The 25,888-nt window shown below is 45.4% G+C and overlaps 1 protein-coding gene across 5 annotated transcripts in view; it reads right to left on the bottom strand.

Annotated features, from left to right (window-relative positions):
• The window catches only part of LOC147114087 (cyclin-dependent kinase-like 3), a 170,872-nt gene that overhangs the window by 32,976 nt on the left and 112,008 nt on the right, over positions 1 to 25,888 (bottom strand). For all 5 annotated transcript variants that reach the window (XM_085995679.1, XM_085995675.1, XM_085995676.1 and 2 more), the window contains one exon: positions 15,789 to 15,951. In XM_085995679.1, coding sequence (XP_085851805.1) covers positions 15,789 to 15,951 — 163 coding nt within the window. The remainder of the gene's footprint in view (positions 1 to 15,788; positions 15,952 to 25,888) is intronic.

Below are 25,888 nucleotides of genomic sequence, written 5' to 3'. Positions count from 1 at the left end.
TCATCCTGAAGCCTATAACTATCCTTATCACTATCTACTACATTGCCAAGTTCTGTATCATCTAAAAAATTTATAATACTGCTTTCTACACCCGAGTCTAGGTCGTTTGTAAACATTGAAAGGAGCAATGGACCCAAAACTAACCCTCAAGTCCATTACTCTTTTCACCTGGATCCCGCCGTCTTCCATTTGAATCTGCTTTTCTCAACAGGCGGCAAAGGCACCCGCCTTGTAATATGCAGATCAGGGTATGATGATGTCATTGGGCCTGACAGCAATTTTAACTCTAGCCTGAGCTGGGAAGTTGCTGCGGCTTTCCCACCAGGTGAGGACAGTGGGAAGAGGACTCATACCAGAACAGCCTATTTAAGATAATTTTGTTTTATAGCAAGAATACTCCTCCAGGCAACATGAGAAAAATTTAGCTACCCCTGCCATGGGCTCCCCTCCCTTGGCTCCTGCAAAGCTCTCTTGAAATCTCCTGTCTTACCTTCTTGCTGGTGAGCCTTCCTTTGGTGCTGGTTGGCGGCCTCTTTACCGCCGAACGTCTGCTCCCATCACTTGCCAGTTGCCGCTACCCGCCTGTTGCATAGGAACACGGGAACAGGAATAGGCACTCGAGCCTGTTCCACCATTCTATTAGATCACAGCTGATCTGTACCACAACTCCATTTACCCACCTTTGTTCCATACCCCTTGATACCCTTACCTAACAAAAATCTATCTCCGTCTTGAAAATTTCAATTGTCCCAGCGTCCACAGTCTAATTAATCTCAACAGTTTCTTGGAATTTCAAATAATTTTTTTCTCCCTTTCAGGAATTTCAAACTGATCTGTTCCTTTCCTGAGATTTTCAAACAGATTCGGGATTTTAAAAATTGTCCCCTTTTAGATCCTGGAAAGAGTTACTAGGATACATAGATACATAGAAGATAGGAGCAGGAGTAGGCCATTCGGCCCCTCGAGCCTGTTCCGCCATTTAATGAGATCATGGCTGACCATCAAATTCAGTACCCTGTCCCTGCTTTCTCCCCATATCCCTTGATCCCTTTAGCCTAACGAAATATATCTAACTCCTTCTTGAATATATTTAATGAATTGGCCACAACTGCCCTGTGTGGCAGAGAATTCCACAGGTTCACCACTCTCTGGGTGAAGAAATTCCTTCTCATCTCAGTCTTAAATGGCTTACCCCTTATCCTTAGATTGTGACCCCTGGTTCTGGACTCCCCCGCCATCGGGAACATTCTTCCTGCATCTAGTCTGTCTAGTCCTGTTAGAATTTTATAAGTTTCAATGAGATCCCCTCTCATTCTTCTAAAATCCAGGGAATATAAGCCTAATCGACTCAATCTCTCCTCATACATCATTCCTGCCATCCCAGGTATCAGTCTGGTGAATCTTCGCTGCACTCCCTCCATAGCAAGAACATCCTTCCTCAGATAAGGTGACCAAAACTGTACACAATACTCAAGGTGTGGTCTCACCAAAACCCTGTACAACTGCAGCAAGACATCCTTGCTCCTGTACTCGAATCCTCTTGCTATGAAGGCCAACATACCATTTGCCTTCTTAACTGCCTGCTGCACCTGCATGCTTACCTTCAGTGACTGGTGCACAAGGACACCCAGGTCTCGTTGCACTTCCCCTTTTCCCAATCTATTGCCATTCAGATAATAATCTGTCTTCCTGTTTTTGCCACTGAAGTGGATAACCTCGCATTTATCCACATTATACTGCATTTGCCATGCATCTGCCCAATCACCCAACCTGTTCAAATCATACTGGAGTTTCTCTGCATCCTCCTCACAGCACACACACACACCCAGCTTTGTGTCATCTGCAAATTTGGAGATATTACATCTAGTTCCCTCGTCTAGATCATTTATATATATTGTGAATAGCTGGGGTCCTAGTACCGATCCCTGCGGTATCCCACTAGTCACTGCCTGCCACTCAGAAAAGGACCCGTTTATCCAACTCTTTGCTTCCTGTCTGCCAACCAGTTCTCTGTCCAAGACAGTACCTTACCCCAATCCCGTGTGCTTTAACTTTGCAAGCTAATCTCTTATGCGGGACTTTATCGAAAGCCTTCTGAAAGTCCAAATACACCACATCCACTGGTTCTCCCTTATCTATTCTACCAGTTACATCCTCAAAAAATTCCAGTAGATTAGTCAAGCACGATTTACCTTTCGTAAATCCATGTTGACTTTGTCTGATCCTGTCACTGTTTTCCAAGTGCTCTGCTATTACATCTTTTATAATGGACTCTAGCATTTTCCCCACTACCGATGTCAGACTTACCGGTCTATAATTCCCCGTTTTCTCTCTACCACCTTTTTTAAATAGTGGGGTTACATTAGCTATCCTCCAATCCATGGGAACTGTTCCAGAGTCTATAGAATTTTGGAAGATGACCAGCAATGCATCAACTATTTCTAGGGCCACTTCCTTAAGTACCCTAGGATGTAGAGTATCAGGCCCTGGGGATTTATCGACCTTCAATCCCATCAATTTCCCTAACACCATTTCCCTACAAATACTGATTTCATTCAATTCCTCCATCTCATTAGACCCTATGTTCCCCAACATCTCTGGGAGGTTATTTGTGTCCTCCTTTGTGAAGACAGAACCAAAGTATGTATTTAATTGGTCGGCCATTTCTTTGTTCCCCATTATACTTCCTTAATTTTGAGTATCTGTCCATTAAAATTTAAAACGGAATAAGCAGTCATATATAAACTGAACCCATCACTGAGCATTGTTTAATTTTGAATTATTCATCTCTCCAACCTGAAACTAACGAAACTTGCAACATTGTATTGGAAAATGTTTGGCACAACAATTTAAACTCCCATCAGTTTTTAAACTGACTATGTCCTGCGGCGGGATTCAAAGGAACAGTCACTAAAACAAAACTGGAAAAAAACTAATTTCAGTCACAGTTTTAATCTTGATTTTGGTCAAAGTGTTCTAGTCATTGCTGAAAGATAATATAATGGATCATCTAGAAGGACGGGGTCCTAGAATCTTTGAAGCCCATTCCAATGTAGGTGTGCCAGGCGCTGCTGATATGGTTGGTGGCATCTTGGCAACTGCCGCCAATCAGGTTATTCTGACTATTGATCAACCTGGAATGCCCTTTTTCATGCAGTACCACTAGGAATTGGAACTTCTGACAAAGCAATAGATGCAGGCGTGAGGATACTGGTGGGTGAGTTTAGAACACCAATGGTGCAGCCTGACCTGCCTGGCATCCCTCCATTTGTTCTCTTCTTTCTCCAAAAAGCTCAGGCAGAAGGGGATTCACACTGGGAAACTAACTGTGACACTGATGGAGCTGTATGAAAAAAATATCAGCAGCAGACCAAAATCTCTGAAGGGTTGCTGAAAATCTAAGAGGCAGCAGAAAAAAAATCAAGGAAAGTGGTGTATAAATGGCTAGGAAAGTGATTACTGAATCTTCTTGTTATGCCTTTTAATTGAACTTCAACATATAGCTGGATCTTTAGAAACGCTAGACACCCATTCTGAATGCACAAACATCAGGAAATAGTATGGACCCCAAAATGGGATCACCTTCCTCTGATTTCAGTATTACAATGAAGCTTCTGCTTCTTTCCTCATGTGCCTATTTATGAGGCATAAATTGGTGTCACCATGATTAATGCTCATTTATCATTTAGCCTCCAAAAATAAAAATTGTATATACTCAGTACATCTTCCACTGCATCCCATCAGTCCAGTGCCATCATGCTATGGGCATTCAACATGCGAGAGAAAACAGCATTCCCAGACTGGGGAGGTGAACAGTCTACTGGAGTTCCTGTTTCTGATTGCTATCTTCTGAATTTGTGTGAATTTTGTAGATGTCACTTGAGGACAGGATCAAGCGTAGCTGTAAATTTCCCCAAAGACCCTGACAAAATTCATTACATGCTAAATGGCCAACCTGGTGAGCTCAGGATGGACTGCCAGCATCATGAAACAATACCCAAGCATGTTAGCGGTGGGATGGGGGCAATTTTCAGCTGCCAGCCGTTTGTTTCTCGCCTGAAAATCAGACGACCAGCAGAGGAAATTCTAGTGGGGACCTTGGGCATCCACTGTACAGATAACTGTAGCTGTAGTAAAGACAGCTGCTTGACGGTAGCTGTAGTAAAGACAGCTGCTTGACGGCTGTCGGATAAATAGGAAGCCATCTTGGCCAACCGGCAGTACTACACGAGCTGGCACTGACTCAAGACCTAATAAAGAGTACTCAACTATATCTACTCGGAAGCCTCTTAATACTACGATATAAGATAACATTACACCCACTTGCCCGCTTGATCCATTTTTCAGGCAGGCCTTTAAAAGGGGACCCAGCACTCCTGCCCAAAACAGGCAGAAGACTGTTTAAATATGCAAATTGGGATTGTACGCTGGTTGTACGACCTCGATTACAATTTTAGTGTACGAATGGATGGAACATGTGCCATGTGTAAGGACATTGAGCAGCCTAAGCAGTGGTCCTTAAAAGGGCCGCTGGAGGCTACTCAGGAAAAGGTAGGGTTTTTTTTTAAAGATTTTGTGGGGATACAAAAATCATCTGACCCGCTGCTGGATATGTTCTCGCCTCTCCCCCAGGATCTGTTCCCTATTCCCTAACAGGCCGACCTGCCAGCCAGCTCCGTGCAGAAGCCAGCAGATTTTCCACTCTCCAAAACCAGCGCACAGCAGCGGAGCGCCCGTTTGGCATCCACAGCTAGCCGGTAAAATTCTGGCCTGAAAACCTGAAAATGGTTTGAACCTTCCGACTGTGGCCTTGGGCAGGCGCCGGGGGGCACACTGCCGACTTCACGATTGTTTGGGGCCAATGTTGAAAATTCCCCGCGGACCCCACCACCATTTTCCAGATAGAAAAGGTAATAGGAGAAAACTGGAGTGAAAATTAGTGGCAAAGAAAAACATCATGGCCTGGAATTTGCGGTCAGCAGTGAAGCGAAGGCGTATGCTGCTGGCCCTGAAGTATGCTCCGCACAAGGATCTCGCGATCCCTGTGTCGAGAACGTCGGCTTTTCCAACCTTCAATTTAAATCAACGCAAGTTAATGGGGATTCCCTTCTGCGGAGTGCTGTGACGTCAACAGGCTGTCTAAGCAACCAATCAAAAGGCGGAATTCTCACAGACAGTGAACAGGGATGTGGATAAGCCCTTAAAATTCTATGGCGGAAAAATTTGGTGGCACCCCCTTTGGGGACCTAAATTCGCTGGGGCACTACCTTTAGCGCCCCGAAAAAGTTAGTGCCGCTGCACCGTAAAGTCAGTGGTAGCGCTCCAAGCAGGAGTTGGGGCGCTACTGGAAGTGCTCCTCCTCCTTCCTGGGGCGCTACCATTGAATATCACGGCACTACGTGCAACAGCGCCACGCACATCGGTGCCCGTCCCCTGATTAAAGGCCTGCTGGACCATCGGGGAGCGGGGTGCCGGGAAAATAGCCCGGCACTCAAGAGGAGTGCCAGGCTAAGTGATCGCGGAAGGGGGCAGGTGCTGGCAGGCGGCCCAAAAAAAGGCCGCCCGGCACCTGGCCTTTAATTTGCGCTGCTGCGGCCACAGGAACACCACCCTGACCCAGTCAGACATATCGTCTGTCGGTAGGTCAGGGGGCGTGACCGATGTTTGTGGCTGGGGCGTTAGCGGGGTGCTGCGCTCTGCGATGACGTCATCGCCGGAGGCGCAGCGCCGCAGGGCACTACTGGCTACCGCCGCTGCTAACCTCCCGCTGAATTTCGTGGGAGGCATTAGCGGTGCCGCGCTCAGGCACTAGGGGCTTTGCACCCTGTTAGCGCCCCCCGGGGGCACTAACAGGAGGCACAAAGCAGCCCAATTTTTCCCCCTAACATTTTAGAGAGCAAAACAAATATTGGGGCTCTCACATGGGGGGAAACCTGAAATAAAGATGGACAAACTTTTAAAAAAAAACTTAAAATTTTTTTTTGAAAAGTTTCTTAAAATGTTTAATTTTTATTAAAATGGACAAATTTCACACTGCACAAAATTAAAATTAGTTTTCCAGGCCCTTAACATTTCTTAAGCAGTAATAATTCTGCTAAAACCCCAGTTACAACTGTTAGAATAACATTTTGCTGGACAAGATTGCTGGACAAGATTTTGCTGGAAAAGACACAAACAACAAATTCGCTGACTGGGACTAATTGAATCACTGCACAGTGAGACATGCCACGCTTACGCATGGCTGGAACAAAGTTCGTCTCGTGTCCTGACTGGGACTAATTGGATCACTGAGGACTAACAAGGTTCACTGGTATCCTATCATCGAACTAATCACTTGTATCCCATTATCGAACTAATCACATTCCGCCGGGGAACAAGACGGAACAAAGACCTGAAGAGGCAGAATTGGCAACACAAGTGTGTAAACTCCTGACTGGAGGAAAATAACGATATGCGCTAATAAACGAATTGATTGGATGAATGTAAATGATCTAAAACCAAATTCTTGGAATTGTATATAAGCTCGGCACGTACTACAATCGGGGAGAAGGTGCTCTCGCAGACCGCGTGGTTGCAGACGCTTCTCCCAGAGCTCTGTCATTTAATAAAGTTGTCTCTCTTACTCAAAGTCTAGTTTCCGAGGAATCATTTTTCCTACAACAAATTGGCGCTGCGAGCAGGGTGCCACGGAGCTGAACAGTCGTTCGAATCAGTGACCAGGGTGAGTAGTCAGATTTTTGACCGCCCATAAATCAGAGACACTCGACAAGGCGACTGAACGGCGAAGCGGCACCAAAATGAATCTGGGACACAGACTGAGTGGGTAAGAGACACTACTTGATTTGTATTTGCGTATTTGTATTTGTGTAATAGTAACTAAGAAAAACCTCGGACCAGGAGGACACTTGTCTCAGACACCTAGCCTCAGGCCGGTTGTTAAGAGGGCAAATGCCCCACGCGAAGGCCAGGACCATGAAGTAGGTGCCGAGACTCCAAGGTGTTCTAAAGTCATGATACTAGTCGAGTACGGTTAACATTTTTCTGCATTATATCATGTTGCTAAGTGAACTAGGAGATTATTAGTGTCGGTGTTGTAGGACCCTGATCAGGTAAACAGACACCGGGGAGGGGTAGAAACCCCGTCCAACAAGCAAGCGTTACACGTCCGGGCAGTTTTGAGAGAAAGACAAACCCGGACCTCTGAGAACGCTGGCATAGAGTGCGACAAGAAGCTTGGGTATTCTCGGAAGGAAAGAATAGAGGGGCTCTCTAAGGAACAGATCTCCAGACACGAAGGAATGATCGGTGAAGCAGCGGCGATGTCAGGTGAGGAAGTTAAGAGGGGACCTTCGGGCTCCCTCACATATACTTATATGACAAACCGACAGTCGTTAATTAAGAAGATGCAGAAAGACGGTTGGGATGTGTCACAGACTTTAGAACTCCAGAGAAGCTGGTTGACTAAACAGACAAAGGATAAAATCAAGAAGGCAGGGGTGTTATTAGTACACCAACTAGCAGGACTCATTGAACAAGTAAACGTAATAAAGAAAGTTGCACAAGACAAAGTACAGATGGTTACGGAACTAGAGACAAAGGCGAAATGTCAAGCAAAGATTATAAAGGAATTAGAGTGTAAGGTATACGAGGGGGGGCGAATGGGGACCTGTCCAGTCACCACCTCCCTTCCCCCATATTACAGTGCAGAACCAACAGCCCCTGCAGGCGAGGGGGACGTTGAAATAGTCGAGATGGCTCCTGTGAGTCGGGGCGGGACATTGGCTAATCCCACCGCCAGTTACAAACCATTCACTCCCGGGGAAAAACAACAGATCATGACCGTCTTAGGAAAACTCCAGCCCCGGAGCCAGAATGTTAAATTCTGGACGGAACTTAACGCCGTCTGGGTAGGGCACCAGTTGCACCTAAGGGATATTCACCAATTGGTCCGAGCAGCCTGCCCTGCGGACAAGTGGCGACTTGTGGCAGGCGGGCATGCAGTTCAACCCGCTCAAGACTACAGCGGAGGGCGTTGGACACACGCGGTAGCCCTCACTGACGAAATGGACACCCAACAGCTGGCATTTGCCCTTTTTAAGACAGAAGTCCAGAGGGTCCTAGGTGATTCCCCCACGAATTGGAATAGAATCACAACAACCAAACAACAAAAGGGTGAGGGAGCGTCAGAATATGGAGAACGATTATTCAATATCTACCAAGAGAGCTCGGGCCAACAAAATGCCATTAGGACGGACCCGGCCTTTATACAGGCATTTAAGGATGGCTTGTCACCCAGACACCAAGGCATCATTAAGATGGGGGTAGCAACCGCCAGAAACTATGATGACCTGGTAGAATGGGCTAGTGGGGTAGATGGAAGTGGGATGGAGGATAAGGATAAGGATAAGGTTAAGGTAAAGCAAGAGATGGTAGCAGCCGTGACTAATTGGGAATCTGGAACCCGACCCAAGAAAGGACCATACCACAACTGTGGAAAGATGGGCCACTTTGCAAAAGAATGCAAAGGGAAGAAAGTTGACAAACAGTGCAATTATTGCGGAAAACGGGGGCACCTAGAGGCCGCCTGTTATGGAAAACACGGCAGGCCTAGTGAGGGGCAAAACACCCTAACCGCCGAAGAATATAAGGAATGGCAGGAATATAAGCGTAGTAGTTGATGTCCGGTGGCCCCCATAAAAGGTAAAAGGGAGGGGAGAATTTATGTGTCTGCACTAGTAGGGGGCCGACAATGTGAAATGCTGGTGGACACAGGCGCATCAGTTTCCGTCACTAACCTCCCCCTCCCCACGACTAGTAAGTCAATACTCCTGTGAGGACTCAATGGCACTAAAGTGCCAGCTCACTTGAGCACCACGCAGCTGGTGGAAATCGATAATATATACCTCCCCATGAAATTCTATGTGTATAAAAATAATGAAGGTACAATATTAGGTAATGATATAATGAGGGAGTACAAAGCAATAATTGATTGTGGCAAAGGAAGGTTAACATGGCCAAAGGCGGATGGTCGTAAGGAAAAGATTAGACAACTGGCAAATAACACTGGCACCCTTGGGGTGGCCACCGTAACTACCAGGGACTGGCATGAAGATACGGGAGGATACGGAGCCATTTGTGATTCCGTGATTGGGGTATGGGCTGAAACAAAGTTAGATACTGGAAAAGCTAGTATCGACCCTATTAAGATTCCCGGACCAGAACACAAATCCCACCGCCAGTACCCAATAAAGGCGGAGGCCAGGAAGGCAGTCATGGACATAGTGAAGGGGCTAGTACCTAGTAGTGTTCCGCAGGGGTCAGTGCTGGGTCCCCAACTCTTTACAATCTATATTAACGATTTGGAGGAGGGGACCGAGTGTAACATATCAAAGTTTGCAGATGATACTAAGATGGGGGGGAAAGTAATGAGTGAGGAGGACATAAAAAACCTTCAAGGGGACATAGACAGGCTAAGTAAGTGGGCAGAGATTTGGCAGATGGAATACAATACTGGAAAGTGTGAGGTTATGCACTTTGGCAGGAAAAATCGTAGAGCAAGTTATTATCTTAATGGCAAGAAACTGGAAAGTACTGAAGTACAAAGGGATCTGGGGGTCCTGGTGCACGAAACTCAAAAGGTTAGTATGCAGGTGCAGCAAGTGATTAAGAAGGCCAATGGAATGTTGGCTTTCATTGCTAGGGGGATAGAATATAAAAATAGGGAGGTATTGCTTCAGTTGTACAAGGTATTGGTGAGACCGCACCTGGAATACTGCGTACAGTTTTGGTGTCCATACTTAAGAAAGGACATACTTGCTCTCGAGTCAGTGCAAAGAAGGTTCACTCGGTTAATCCCGGGGATGAGGGGATGGACATATGAGGAGAGGTTGAGTAGATTGGGACTCTACTCATTGGAGTTCAGAAGAATGAGAGGCGATCTTATTGAAACATATAAGATTGTGAAGGGGTTGGATCGGGTGGATGCAGGGAAGATGTTCCCGATGATGGGTGAAACTAGAACTAGGGGGCATAGTCTTAGAATAAGGGGCTGCTCTTTCAAAACTGAGATGAGGAGGAACTACTTCACTCAGAGGGTGGTAGGTCCATGGAATATGCTGCCCCAAAAAACTGTAGAAGCTACATCATTACATAAATTTAAAACAGAAATAGACAGTTTCCTAGAAGTAAAGGGAATTAAGGGTTACGGGAAGCGGGCAGGAATTTGGACATGAGTCTAGGTTCGGATCGGTCATGGCCCTGTGGGTAGCGGAGCGGGCCCAGGGGCCGTGTAGCCTGATCCTGCTCCTATTTCGTGTGTCTAATTCTGTTAGATGCAGGAGATGGTTCTGTGATAGTGGATTGGCAGTTAGGATCAGATCAGCCATGATCTTATTGAATGGCGGAGCAGGCTCGAGGGGCCGATTGGCCTACTCCTGCTCCTATTTCTTATGTTCTTATGTTCTTATGTAGTAGAAAGGGGTATCCTGAGGGAAACCACGAGCACTACTAATTCCCCCACATGGCCAGTAGAGAAACCTGATGGGAGCTATAGGTTGACTATAGACTATACGGCCCTCAACAGGGTCACTCCTAAATTACACCCCATCGTTGCCAGCCCCTCAACAATTTTGAATGGGCTATCCCCTGAACAGAAGATATTCACCGTTTTAGACATAGCTAACGGATTCTGGGCACTCCCATTAGATCCGGAATCACAAGAGAAATTTGCATTCACAGTAGGGGATAAACAATATACGTGGACCCGATTGCCACAGGGATTCCATAATAGCCCAGCTATTTTTCACCGCATCATGAGTGATATCCTAAAACAGATAGAAGTACCTAAAGGAAGCACTATTTTGCAGTACGTCGACGACATACTAATAGCCTCGGAAACGAAGGCAGACCATCTGGCAACCCTATATTTAGTACTAAGGGCCCTAGAGACGGCTGGCCTCAAGGTAAGCCCTAAAAAAGCACAGATAGGAAAAACTCAGGTCCTATACCTGGGACATCTAATCTCCCAAGGACTTAAAGAAATGCCACAGGACAGGAAACACGCTGTCCAGGGCATGCCGAGACCCGTAACAGTACGCGGAGTCAGGAAGGTACTGGGGCTCTTTAATTACACTCGAAATTTTATCTCGGGGTTCGCTAAATTAGCAGAACCTATACAAAGATTAGTGAAAGGGGGTAAACCCGTGTTGGAACCGATAGATTGGGGACCGGAACAAGAGGAAGCTTATACTCAACTAAAGTCTGAGCTAATATCAGCCCCAGGGCTAGGACTGCCAGATATGAGTAAGGACTTCCACATACATTGCAACAATGAAGAAGGGTTTTACACAGCAGTAGTTACACAGGATCATGGGGATAAAAGAAGGCCCGTCGCCTACTATTCCACAGTGGAGGGATCGGTAGTCACAGGGCTCTCCCGGTGCATAGCTGCATTGGATTGTGCGGCTTGGGCAGTAAAGGTTAGTGAGCCGATAGTAATGACAGGAAACATTATATTGCACACTAAACACACTCTGGTAGAGATGCTGAATACCGGGAGTGTCATAAAAACGGTATGCCAATTAATGGGAATTAAACAAAAATTCCACATCCCATACCACCCTCAAAGTTCGGGCATGGTGGAACGAATGAACCGAACCCTTAAAAATGCATTGGCAAAGGCAATGCAGACGTCGGGGAAAACCTGGACTGAAGTATTGCCCATTATCCTAATGAAGCTGCGAGCCACTGAAAACCGAACGACAGGCTTGACCCCTTATGAATTGATGACAGGAAGGGCGATGCAATTGCCAGAAGGCATCATAACAGGTGGGGCCGATGTAGGCCCTTTAAAAGATAGACTAAAACGATACGTTCTGGAACTTAGCACTCAATTAAAGGAGATGCGAAAGAATGTCCGCGATAATCAGGAGGACAAGGATCGGGCACAAGAGCTCACAATGACGGCTTATGTTCCCTCAGCGGGTAGTAAAGTCATGGTGAAAACTCTGCCCAGCAAACCAGGGTTCGCCCCAAAATGGAGTGGGCCATATGAAATCATAATCAGTGGGGATACCTGGTGCCTGTCTAGACATAAGGGGTAAAGGAGTATGGAAGCATTGGACGCAATTGAAAGTATATAAAGACAACTGACTGGCTACTTTCTGAATCTGTTTTACAGGTGATCTGCATACCCTTTGTCATAAAATTCCTGTAAAGACTGGACTGTAGTGATATATTAATCATGTTTAGAGTATTATGGGTAATGGCGTTATTTCATATTGTCACGGGAAGCGCGGTACCCCATTTACGTAAAGAGAGAGGATTGCATGTAAATACCTTTCTGTATATGTCATATGTCTATGCGAAAAAAATGGGCCAAAGCTCCTGCTGGGTGTGCGCCCATGTGCCCACCCATACGGGGGGAGGAATCCCATTAAGGCCTATCCCCTTTAAGGTAGAGGAGATGGTAGGGTGGTTATTATACTCTAATACCACCTGGAATAAGGAGGATACCATACAAACCCAAAATAGCTTGAATCCAGATCAGCTGGAACATGAGTGGAAACAGGCAGGGTATAACCCCACAAACTTTAAAGGATGGTTTCATCCCCAGTACAATAATCGAAGGTATCCAGAAGAGCTATTAGTCAGCACAGGGGGAAAACTAAACAATGCAGAGGGGGAAGTCTGCTTGGTAAACTATGACGAGACAGGGTTAGTGGTTGGATGGAGTAAGTGCAAGTATAATTACACTTTAACCAAAACCAGTACTAAACCACCAGGTGCCCTAGAATGGCCCTACGTGGGAACGTTTAATTTATCCGAAGTGCTAAACCGGACTAGCAACCTACCCTGGAGGGGAATACCTGGGATCATGTACCAACTTTGGAACAAATTTGAGGCCTATAATAATACCTATTTCATTTGCGGCTATAAGGCGTATCCATGGCTTCCACGAACCTGGACTGGGTCATGCTATATAGGATACGTAGTACCATACATCTATTATTTATCCTCCCTAACCCACCACTACGGGTACCAGTCGTTATGGCAACCAGCCAAGCATGTTAAGAGAGCTATTACGGAAACCGAAAGATTCTGGGCTATAGCATTCCCCTGGTACGGAACAGGAAAAATAGCAAGGGAATCCATAAACATGGCAGCAGTGCTTGAACAAATAGCCAACGATACGGCTGAGTCCCTGAGAGAAATGAGTGCCGAAATGGTGGCGATCCGGACCACCGCCTTACAGAATAGGATAGCCCTAGATTATCTGTTGGCGGCGCAAGGAGGCACCTGTGCCCTGATCGGGACAGACTGCTGTACATATGTCCCAGGTAGCTCCGAGAATATCACGAGCCTAGCAAATCATATCCAAGAAGAAATAAAGAAGCTCCATCAACCCACAAGCACAGGGTGGATTGATTGGTTGCTAGGGAAAACCGGGTGGGGAGCGTGGATGATGCAAGGGATAATAATAATAGTTGTAATTTGTATGTTGATGTGTTGTGCACTGAGCCTTATAAAGTTGTGTTGCCAAACTGCTATGAAAACCGTGATGCTGATTGCCTCTATCGAGGAGGAACACACCAACCTGCTACCAAGGGACGAAGAACACCAATACAACACTGTCGAAGGAACAACCGAACCCCCAGACATAAGCCAGTGGCTGTAAGCACCGACGAAAGGGGGACCGAGGATGGTCATCTGAGAGCAAATGAATCATGCTCCAGGACCAAGAGGAGGGACTGTTAGAATAAAATTTTGCTGGACAAGATTGCTGGACAAGATTTTGCTGGAAAAGACACAAACAACAAATTCGCTGACTGGGACTAATTGAATCACTGCACAGTGAGACATGCCACGTTTACGCATGGCTGGAACAAAGTTCGTCTCGTGTCCTGACTGGGACTAATTGGATCACTGAGGACTAACAAGGTTCACTGGTATCCTATCATCAAACTAATCACTTGTATCCTATTATCGAACTAATCACATTCCGCTGGGGAACAAGACGGAACGAAGACCTGAAGAGGCAGAATTGGCAACACAAGTGTGCAAACTCCTGACTGGAGGAAAATAACGATATGCGCTAATAAACGAATTGATTGGATGAATGTAAATGATCTAAAACCAACTTCTTGGAATTGTATATAAGCTCGGCACGTACTACAATCGGGGAGAAGGTGCTCTCGCAGACCGCATGGTTGCAGACGCTTCTCCCAGAGCTCTGTCATTTAATAAAGTTGTCTCTCTTACTCAAAGTCTAGTTTCTGAGGAATCATTTTTCCTACAACACACCTAATCCCTTTGGGTATAACTTTTAGTGGAAAATTTAACACTGTACTTACTGCGGAGGAGCCGAAATTTTGTTCAGTTTCCCTGATTTGGGTGATTACGCAGCTTGCTGGCACTGTGGGGGTCACAGCGCAGCCAGTACTGGAGCTGTCAGTGACTGACTGCAACTTCGGGATTTCTACCTGCGCCTGCGCCAAATCCCGAAGTTGCGGTCAGTTTCAAAGGCGGAATGATGGCGAACACTGCCAGTTTGCCGTCATCCCGACTGCAAATTCCGGGCCATTGAATGAGTTAAAAGAGGACGAAGGAAAGGCCAGTCACCTCTTCCAGCTTGGTCAATGCCAATCATGCATTTCCCTCCGTGGCATTGTAGCGAATGTCATCCTGGCATTCTAAAGAAGATGATGGTTTATTTGCTCCACATATTCTGTGGTAAGGGCTGAGTTTTCAATTGAATAGAATTGCTGTTCTAATTCACAAATGGTGTTACAAGACATTAGTAACAATGCTAACCTAAAGTAATCTTTCAGATGCTGTGAATTTCTTTGACCTGAATCCCACCCTTAGTTGACTCTGCATCACTGTACCATAGAATAGTTCCAGAAACATCATTCAAAGCAAAGATTTAGAGGCAGCTGCAATGTCTAGGCACTCAAAACTGATTAAAACACAGTCCAGTATACAAAGTGTACAGCATCTTAGAAAGACATGTATGTAGGGAAACATAACTCCAGTGGGGTCATCAGAACATGCTCTCCCATAATTTTAATAAGACAAACATTAGTTTCTCTGCATTTGAGGTGAATACTATCCAAGAGATCCCAAGGATGTTTGCTTTCCATGTAGTCACATGCATATTTATTTTCTTTAGCTTTTGAAAACCCCTAACAGTGAAATGGAAATACAAATGAATCTATGTAAATCACTGTGATCCAGGTCGAGGAATCTCTGTCTTTCAGAAAATTATATCCTAAAGAGCTGGCTGATACAAAGGGGGTTATTTTAACCTAACTCGTCAGGCAGGAAACCCACAGGATTGGGTGGAACGTCAATTTTACCCCGCCCAATATTACTTCATTGACTAAAACGGGGAGTAAAATTGGACAGGGTGTAAAACCAGCATTGCACCCGATCCTGTCTGTTTCTCGACGTGTGAGTTAGATTAAGATTGCCCCTAAGTGGTCTAAATGATGTAGTGCGTTAGATGCCAATACTTTCACCTCTGGACCTGGTTTCAGATTTAATGCAGCTCTCCTCTCTCTTTGTTTGTAAGGGTTTTGTGCTGTACTGTTTGTCAGAGTGTGAAAAGAGTAAGTACAGACATCAGTAGTTATAGTAGAATTTGTCAAGAGGTAATATCCACCGCCCCCCGCCCCCCACCCTCTCAGACCTGCACAACCTTTAGTACTGTCAGCTCATGTGATTTGGCCAGGTAGTTCTGAGATCAGCTCGTTACATATATTTTAGTAGATAGGAGAATCTTTCTGTACCTTCCACCCTCTTCACTTCCAATTGATGGCCAGTTGATGGGAGCTCCGGAAAATGGACATCCCCCTTCCCTGTCTTAGTCGTTTTTGACTTCTTTTTGCTTCCATTCAGATCTTGCTCTATCTGCACAGGTTGCTCGATAAGACCAGTATCCTCATTCTGAGCCTGAAGCAAAGAAAAAACAAATCTACATTGCTGGTAGTGAGATCGGCTATGAATTCCAAATACCAAGAAACCCAATTCAGATCATTATGATTTGACAATACTCCTGATTGTAAGAGGATATGACAAACTTTTCCACTCCACAAAAATAAAAATTAGTTTAAAACTGACAAAATTTTCCTTTAAAGGTGACCATCCCATGATTTCATTTATTTTTATTGCTTTCCCCAATTAAATCTTCCAATTCCATCCAAGGCAGAAAGCTGGCAACCTGCTCCCAGGCCTTTACTAATGCTGCTCAGAAACCAACCACTAGCGGGCAGGATACTTTCTCTGTGGGAAGACAGTAGGCTTCAGCTTAGCCCATTCGTGTAGTGATGCGGCTGAGAATGGGAACTCAGCAATGTTGAGGATTATTGGTGTGAATTTATATCCCAGTACTCTGTCACATTCTGCCACCACAATGTACACTATCTTGATATCAAAGTTTCGTATTATTCATTTAGTGGATCACAAAACTAAAAAAAAATCATTAGGAATTAAAAGTTGAGTTCCACCAACAAACATCTCAGTGGGTAAATACACCACGTGATATCATACTGAACCATACACACCAGAAGTTCCAAGGTTTGATCCCTAATCTGCGCTGAGTTAGCTGATTGCTGCAACAAGGTCACAACAATTGGGCTCAAAACTCTGGGGCAGAAAAAAACACAGGCCTGGTTCCCCCTTCTAATTGCTGTTCAATGACTCCTGCTGGAAAGTGCGTGTGTGTAGACGTCAGGCGAACACAGGATGATCTCACAGTTGGATAGCATACCAACACATTCTTCTATTATTCTCACAAATGAAGAATGGCCATTTAGACATGAGATCAGAGGATGTCTGGCATTTGTGGAATTGACCCCAGCACAAGACTGCATTTAGAAGAAAAGAATGAAATATTTTTTAAAAAACACAAGTAAAAAGGGGTGAAAACTAGGAGAAAAAGCATTGTTCCTTTAAGGTTCCTAAAGTGGCATTAGCTTTTGAGGTTAATTGGTATTTATTTAACCTATTTCAAATCCTTGGCAATACCTAGACCAGCTCCCACCATGGCAAAACAAACATTCCACAAAAATAATTGATTTCTTCAACCTGTTTGTGTGTGACAGCAGGTAGAAATCTGACACCTTGCTCTTTGAAAAACCATGAGCTGTTTCAATTCTGTGTACAGTAATCATTCTATTCCTGGATAAGGATTCATGTGTGATATTATTATGCCACAGCATGGTATAAGCTAGTTATAAAGTAATTCTAATCTGGCAGTCTGTCTAAGAATAGCTGAAGGTCATCCAATAAAGAAAATTGATTTTTAATTTTGGTCACAATTAGGATTCAAATTCATGGTTCTTGAGGCTGGAGTCCATTGCTTTCTTAGACCTATGAAGATGCTCTGTCTGAGTGCAGCTGCTTCATGTTTTTATTTTTTTAAATTTTTTTTTGTACTATTTGCCTAAGATTAAATGAGATATAGATGGCGGCCGTGACGGACCGGTGTTGAGATCGCTCTCCCTGTTTCGGGCGGCCAGCTCTCGCCGCTAGCTCCCGCAACCGGAGCGAGGTGCTCGGCGAGTCAGGCAGAGGCAGCGCAGCGCGATGAGCAGCAGCAGCAGCCAAGCCGACCCGCTGGAGCACATCGGCCGGCAGCTCTTCGGCGGGAAGGAATTCCGACTGGGAGGAGGGGAGCCGAGCATGGCGGCCAGAGGCCAACCCGTGAAGAGAGAGAAGTAGGCCCCGGGCCGTGGAGCGTGGAGCTGGCGACGGTGAAGAGGAGGCCGCATTGGAGCATTCACATCCCGACGATGTGTTCGGCGAGTCGGGCAGAGGAGCGCAGCGAAACGAGCAGCAGCAGCAGACTCACGACACGCTGCAGCACGTCGGCCGGCGGCTCCATTTCGGGTAACTCGCAGTCCGGATGGGAGGAGGGGAGCCGGGCATGGTGGCCAGAGCGGGAGAAGCAGGCCACCACACGTGGAGCCGGCAACAGTGAGGAGGAGGCCGCGGTGAAGAGGAGGACGGAGCGGCTGAGGGACATCGTGCTCCCACTGCCATGGGAAGCCATTGTATTGACTCTGAACGCGGCGCTGTATGTATAGCTGACGCGTCCCTACGGGGAACAAGCATTCCATTGTACTTGTTACATATGGCAAATAAATCTAATCTGAATCTGAATCTGAATCTGATTGTGGAACATTATGGTTCCACATGTGTTGGTCACCTGTAAAATAACTAGTCTGGGCTGAATAATGTGGATTCTAATGTTAGGTTGAGAAGTTGCTGTGTTCATACAATTATCTTTGGAGGTCAGGGGAAAAATTCAGATCTGGTGGTTCTTCACCTTGCTTTGATGATTAAATAAATTGCGGAATAACTGCATATTGTACATGGCCTACTTTCTCACTTTCTTAGGTTCTTAAAGCAAGACTTGCATTAGGAATATGGTCAAAATAAGTGCCTAAACCTCTAACTGGTAATTCAATACAAAATTAATTTCAATATATTATGTGTAAAGCATTGGACATATTTAAGTAATAAGAATTGTATATGTTCATATAATATCCAGTTCTAACATATATCTATACTTGCCAGGTATCAGTCATCCTTCTCCAGGTACACTGAAGGAAGCCCATATGGACACATAGGGGGCGATTTTGCCTTTGGGGGCGCGTTGGAGGCGGGACTGCTGCTTGTCGGGTCAATGTCCCGCCTCCATCGATTTGTGGCCAACCCACGCTATTTTCCTTTGATTGACCTTGTTGAGCAGGCTTAGCAGGTCAATTAAGGGAAAGCTGGCTACAGAGAACGTCAGCGTATGACGTTTCATCTGTCAAAAATTTTTGACAGATGAATTGTCATCGTTTGACAGCTCTGTGAAGCTGTCAAACACTGACATTCTCTGTAGTTTGATGAGTTCTTGAATTCAAACCTCTTGAAACCTCTTTCTTTTGCAGAAATTAGATAGTTGTTGCATTGGAGAATGCAACAGCCATCTGTCATCTCTGCCGTGGAGGTGCGAGACTCTCCACATACCCACCGATTGAAGCCTGCAGGAAGAAACAAAGATAAGTCATCTTTTTCTAACATTTTCCACTTACCTCACATATTCACCTCTCCACACATGCACCCATCACTTACCTTCACAGCGCACTTTTGCACCCTTCCGACCCCCGCAGACCCACTACTCGCCTTGGTGACCCTGGCAGGGTTCGCAGCCTTCGGGAAGCCCGCACTTTTGTGTGTAAAATGGGGATAATCCTCTTACCTGCCTGTTAACTACCTGGCTGTAATCCCCTTCCCGCCTCCAAGGAGATGGGACCCGGCGCGGGTCGGCTACCCGCCTCCTGGCAAGATGGCACGGAGGCGGGTTAGGGGCGGGTTGGGCACTCGCCCCTAAATTCTGCCATTTTCCTGGCAGTCCCGCCTCCATACCCGCCTCCCCAGGGCTGGCAAGATCGCGCCCAAACTTACCACAGGAGAGGTGAGAATAGATGCCCTTGACATCAAGGCAATATTTTACTGCGTGAGGAACCAAGGAGCCCTAGCAAAACTAAGGTCAATGGAGGTCAAAGGGAAAATGCTCCAGTGGCTGGAGTCATACTTGACACAAAGGAAGATGGTTGTGGTTGTTGGAGGCCAACCATCACAGCCCCAGGACATCACTACAGGAGTTCTTCAGGAAAGCATCCTTGGCCTAATCATCTTCAGCTGCTTCAACAATGACCTTCCCTCCATCATAAAAACAGGATTGGAGCTGTTTGTTGCTGATTTCAAGGTGTTCAACTCCATTCACAACTCCTTCAATAATGAAGCTGGATTAATATTATGGAATTCCCTACATTGTGAGAGCACCATCACCATAAGGATTTCAGCAGTTTAAGGAGAAGACCCACCACCAACTTCGCAGGGTAACTTTGGATGGATAGTAAATGCGCCGCCCACATCCTAAGAACAATTTTTAAAAACTGTCTCCAAATGTCCAGCCAGCCATCTAATCTGACATTTGCAGCAGTCATTTTTTTGTGGGGGAAGCTGGTTCTGAACAATTTGAGGATATATAATTTACTAAAAGATTTGTAACCATTAACGTAGACAATAAACATTAAAGAAGCTCCAGACAATCATTAAAATCATGAAAACTTATGTCCAGACCCTGACGGAGTAGTTGTTTGGGGGGGATAAAAAATCAGTGTTATTGACTGTTCTGTCCCTAATGTTGCATACTGTTAGACTACCCTAATGTGTTTCGTGTTAGCATTATGGTAGATTATATTTTTATTTTAAAAAGTAATTAAAAATAACACTCCTGCTGCTGGCAAATTGTTAGTACTCCAATAATATCTTTACATTAAAAAAGCTTTAGTTACACCCAAGATTAAAACGTTCACCCAGAGTAATGTTCAAAACAAAAGAATTAGAATAATTAATCCTAAATTAATTCTAGTTGTAGCCCTCTCTATCTATATAAAGTTTTGAGACTTCCTGTTTGTGTCGCATTAATTTCCTGTTTTACAGTTCGGCGGCCATGTTATTTCCATCAGGCCTGGTCGTTAATGTTAAATTTAAGCTGTGTTTCAAGCTGTAAAAACATACTTACCATTATAATTACCATTCAATGCTCTGGAAGCTCTGCATAGCTCCCTAGCACTATTCACTTTACAGTGCTTCTGTGATCCCAGCCAGATCCCACTACATCCTGCCAGCCTACACCAGATCCTTCCCCCACCAGTGATCCAACAGGTCACATCCCATCGGGCTGTGGTCCTGGCTCGATCCCTTCCTCCAATGACTACTTACTACTCATGGTGTCCCAGCCCAAGTGAAACAAAGAGAAAAAGTAACAGGCAGAATCTATTGAAAAGCTGAGAGCAACAGAAGAGAAGCGGAGAGTCCATCACAAGAGGTCAAAGTGAGAGAGAACAGCAGAAGCACAAGACAGGAGAGAAGCAGAATAGAAGATAAAGATAAAGACAAAGACAGACCAGAAGATGAGACAGAGTAGCAGAAGAGGAGATTCCAAGTTGGCTACAGATATAGAGAAGCAGAGGAGATAAAGAGACAGAAGCAACTCCATGAAGATAACAGAAGAGAAAAACTCCTCTGTGATTGAGCGATGTACCAATATTAACAGTCTTGCATATGGCGCACACTTCTTTAGGTGCCACATGTATTTTCTGTCACGTTTCTGTCATGCTTTATTGATTTGCTCAAAGTAAAACACCAAAGAGGAAAGTGGCTCAAAGACCAGTGGCTCTGATAGTATAATGTGCATTGCATGGCATAACACCTCCATTATCATAAAATAAGTATCCTCCAACTCACCGTCAGCAAAGGCACAGGTGATCAGCTAGTACATACAAAAATAAACATCATAATGGGGCCGAAAATCCTTGGATTGTGACACTGGCGCTTATGCCAGGATTGCTCCTGCTAATGTCCTCTAGTGCTGACTCTACTGGAGTTTTCAAGGTCAGTGCTGGAGGGCACCTCATTTCCAAAGAGCAGTTGGGCAAAAACACTACTTTGGGCACATCTTCAGCATGTGGGAAGTGTGGGGTTGCCCCGGCCCCAGCCATTTTCCTCTTGGCTCCCTGTGTAAGCAGAGGCCAATCTGGGAATTTAATTAAAAATTCCTTCTGGTTTCTTCAGGGGTTAAGCTGATTCCTTGGCCTGGATCCCATCAGCGGGTTCCACAACCATCCATGTGGAGGCCGCTATGCCACAGCTCAGTTGGCATAGCGGCCTCCATGTATGCACTGGGTCCCAACTGAATCAAAGGAGCAGGGAACTCCATTGTAGGAAGCCCCAACCCCTAGTTCCGTCTCTTGCCATCTTTTGACATAAGGGGCAGACAAAGGTTCCACCGCTAACAAGGCATATAGGAAACTCCCAGAAACAATAGAGACCCAGCACTACTGGGTCTCTACCATTTTCCAGGCAGTTCTGCTGGTCTCCCACTAGAGGTATGGCAGGAGACAAATGGATCCCCGGAGGAATTTCAGCCCCAACGTCTTTATTTTAGACTATGTAGAAGTGCAACGTCTGCTTGGCACTGTATAGTCTGCTCAGCCCAGGTATGTATTGTGCCACAGAAGTATTAGCACTTTGCATATTTCGCTATTTATCTTCACCTTGTGTGTCCATACAAGATTCCATGTACCCCAAATTATTATAGTCAGTGGATTTTGCATGGTCATTCCATATAATAAGATAAAATAGATACAAATTAGTAATTAACAATGGCATTATTGAAAACACATTGTCAGTGATTGTAATGAAGTCACTTAATATCCTTTTCTTTTTAAATGCAAATTCTTCAATTTGTGGCACATTGCTATACATTACATTCATAGTTTACAGTGCATGGTACAGTTTATATAGCAAACTGTGATGACAGGTGAGCCTTACAAATGGTTTGTAGATAATTCTGGAGACTAAATTTGGGGAATGGCAGTAGTACAAGGGTGTGTGACTGAGCTTGCTCACTGAATCAGTATCTGGTGTGTTTTGGTTGTGCCATGTGTATCCATCATATTGTATTAGCAATGCATCTTTCAAAATGGCTGCTCTCAAAGAGCAGACAACTCGGAAGAGGAGGAAGGAAAGAATTTGTATTATATAAGGCCTTTCACATCCTCAGCTTTCCTTTTGAAGTGCAGTCACTGTTGTTTTGTAGGCAAATGCAACAGCTAATTTGCACACCACAGGGTCCCATAAACAGTAATGTGATAAATGACCAGTTAATCTATTTTGGTGGTGCTGGTTAAGGGATGAATTTTGGACAACACACCAGGAGAACGCTCTGTTATTCTTCAATTGGTGCCATGAGATTTTTTACATTCACTGAACGGGCAGGCGGAATTCAGTTTAACATCTCAAGTGAAAGATGGCATCTCCAATAATGCAGAACTCCCTCAGTGCTGCACTGATGTGTCAGCCTAGATTATGTGCTTCAGTCATAGGTCTTGGATCTACAACCTTCTGACTCAGAGGCAAGCATGCTAGCTTTGTTTACATGACTGTGCCAAGGTTAATTTATCTTTGAGTTGTTTCAATATATGAAGTAATCCTTACAACATGTCACACCATTTGCCTAACTTCTAACAAACTCATGTTACAGGAAGATTAAACAATGCTTGTACTTGAAACAAAGGGCCCAAATTCCTCCCCATAATGCCTGGGAATTCTTAGTTCCCATGTACTGTGGAGGTCTCTGCCCAGGATTTGCTGGCTTCCCCAGGTGATGGACAAAGGCAGCTGTGGAAATATTGAGAGGAGGTGGTCCTGGCCCTTCCTCCTCATTTGTCTCTTGGTAGGACAGGAGCCCTATTTTGAAGGCCAAAAGAAGCTGGTGTTAGCCTTATACCTGGTGCCCCCTCACATTGGTGCATTTGAGCCAGGCAGCAAGGCAAGAGTGTCTTGAGAATATGTCCTAGCTTCTTTTGCAGCCTCCCATGGGTTTTCCGGTTTGAAGGCCTCCAGCTGCTTTTCTCCAACAGCAGCAGCAGGCCACGAGGCTGGGTGCCAAGCCTGCAGCTGTGTTTGATCCCACCCATTTCCTACCATAGGTCCCTGCTGAGGGGAGGCCTGCACTCTGGGTGCCACCTCGGCCTGAAAATGACCTGGCCCACCAAATATGGGTGCTCATAGGTTTTGCCACTCTGTGCTTGTCCAGCACGAGAAGGGGAGGCATATTGGAGCTAAAGGGCTGGATTTTGTGAATGGAGGTGAGTTGGGGGCGGGACTGCTGCTTGTCATGTCAATGTCCTGCCTCCATCCTCGCCTGACCATTCAGAGGGATTTTCCCCTGATTGAGCTTGTTAAGCCCGCCCTGCAGGCTCAGCAAGCCAATTAGGGAAGAAGTCACTGACAGATCACGTCAACGTCAGATGTGCTATCTGTCAAGACTTCTTGAAAGAAGAAATGACAGAGTTTGACAGCTCTGTGAAGCTGTCAAACACTGACATTCTCTTTAGTTTGATGAGTCTTTGTGGTGAGGACTCAACAAACATTGAAAATAAGTACATTTCAGATGTCTGATGGATCGGAGGGTCCATCAGCCACTACCTGAAATTGAGAAGGTGGATGTCCGCTCTCCCGATCCAGCGCGGCTAAAGGCTATAGAAGGAAAAAAAGGTAAGTGAACACTTTTTTAAACTAATCACTCACCTTGCATACTTACCACTCCACACTTGCACCCATCACTCACCTCTACACCTTACTTCCAGGTGCCTCCGACCGCCGCAGACCTCCTCCACGTCTCCTCCAACCCGGTGGGATTCTCCGAGGTCGGGAAGCCTTCACCTGTGAAGGTAAAATGGCACGAATCCTTTTTTCTGCCTGTTAACTACCTGTTAACAGGCAGTTAAAAGGATTAAAAGCCTTTCCCGCCTCCAGGAGACGGGACCCGAAGCTGCACATCTTCCTGCCTCCTGACAAGTGGGCACGGAGGTGGGATAGGGGCGGGTTTGCCATCCGCCCCCACTTTCTCCGATTTTACGGGCTGTCCCGCCTCCATGCCCGCCTCCTTGGGGCTTGGAAAATCCAGCCCAAAGTCTTTTTTGGTAGCCCAAGTCTCCAGTCAGTGTGGTAGTTCCATGTGCTGTGAACTTCCTTCCTCCCAGTAGGACTTACTATGAGCTGTGATCGTACTACATGTGAATGCAACCCAAGCTTCTCTTCAAAATATTGGCCCAGTAATTCCTGTCACAACGCGTGAGTAAGGACGGGGTACTTACGCGTGTGCCCGGAGGAATTGCCGGTTTTCAGCATGCGCTGAAAACCGGCATTTCCTGTTCTCTGACCCAAGGGGTTAAGAGGCAGAACGCGTGCGACTGCACAGGCAGCGCGTGCGCAGTGAAATTCCTTTTTTTTCCCCCAGAGTTGCCCGAGTGTAAAGGCCTCCGGTTTTTACGCGTGGAAAAACCAGACGTAAGTACTTCGTTTTACAGGTAAGTGGTCTTTTAGTACAATTTAGACTTTTTTTTCCACAGGTTTATTATTTTTAAAGAGTTTACAGTAAGGTAAGTTTAGTTTTAGACCCTATTTTTTTTACATTTATTTTTTCAAAAATTTGATTGTTTAAAATATTTTTTTTAACTTATTTATAGTTAATATAATCAGTGGGATGTTTTTTAAAATTTTATTTAAAGTTTAAGTAATGTTTTGGCAGCCCATACTTTTCATGAGTTTGACAGTTCTTACTCTCAAACTCATGAATGAAGTTTCCCCTCCCCTGATTGGCTGCACAGTGCTCACTTGTTCCCAGCCGGCACATTGCACTAACTACGCCGCTGGATCAGGTAAGCACAGCGCGCCGACATCTGAACCGGGCCAGTGACAGGAAATGCAAGCAGGCCCGGGCTTCAGATGTCGGCGCGCCAGGTGAGTGCACATCGGGGGCTTGCACGCGCGGCAAGCTCCCGATCCTAATTTCAGGGCCATTAGAAGGAACCAACACTGTGGCCCATTATACTTGGTCTTCCAGTTTACACTACTGATCCTTCACAAGATAAATTCCTAAGTTGTGCTGCCATGGATTGCACCTTCCTTACAGGAAGGGAAAAATCAGAGTCACCTCAGGTTGTTCTTGTCATCTCCGAACAGCTACATTGAAGCAACATTGGCAGAAGTCTGGAAACAGCTTGTCCACTCTTTCGTTAGTCATGGTTCACTGCATATGGGGATCCAAGAAAGGTGAAGGGCAGAATGTACCTTTAAAATAGGAGACACTTTCAACAAAAAAATAAGTATTGGATGGAAATATTGGAAATTTTTCTGGTTGAGATAAGAACTTGGCCTGCAGAGGACTGCAAACATAAAGCCATTGTACCATTCTGGCCCCACAATAACCTCATAACATGTCAAATCAGCACAATGCCAGTTAAATTAGTCCCGTTAC

This window comes from Somniosus microcephalus, chromosome 8 (genome assembly GCF_052327205.1).
Source record: "Somniosus microcephalus isolate GS21.2 chromosome 8, FLI_Smic_1.0, whole genome shotgun sequence".
Lineage (NCBI taxonomy): Eukaryota > Metazoa > Chordata > Chondrichthyes > Squaliformes > Somniosidae > Somniosus > Somniosus microcephalus.
Note: the sequence above shows the minus strand (reverse complement) of the source record. Positions and strands in the feature narration are given on the sequence as shown.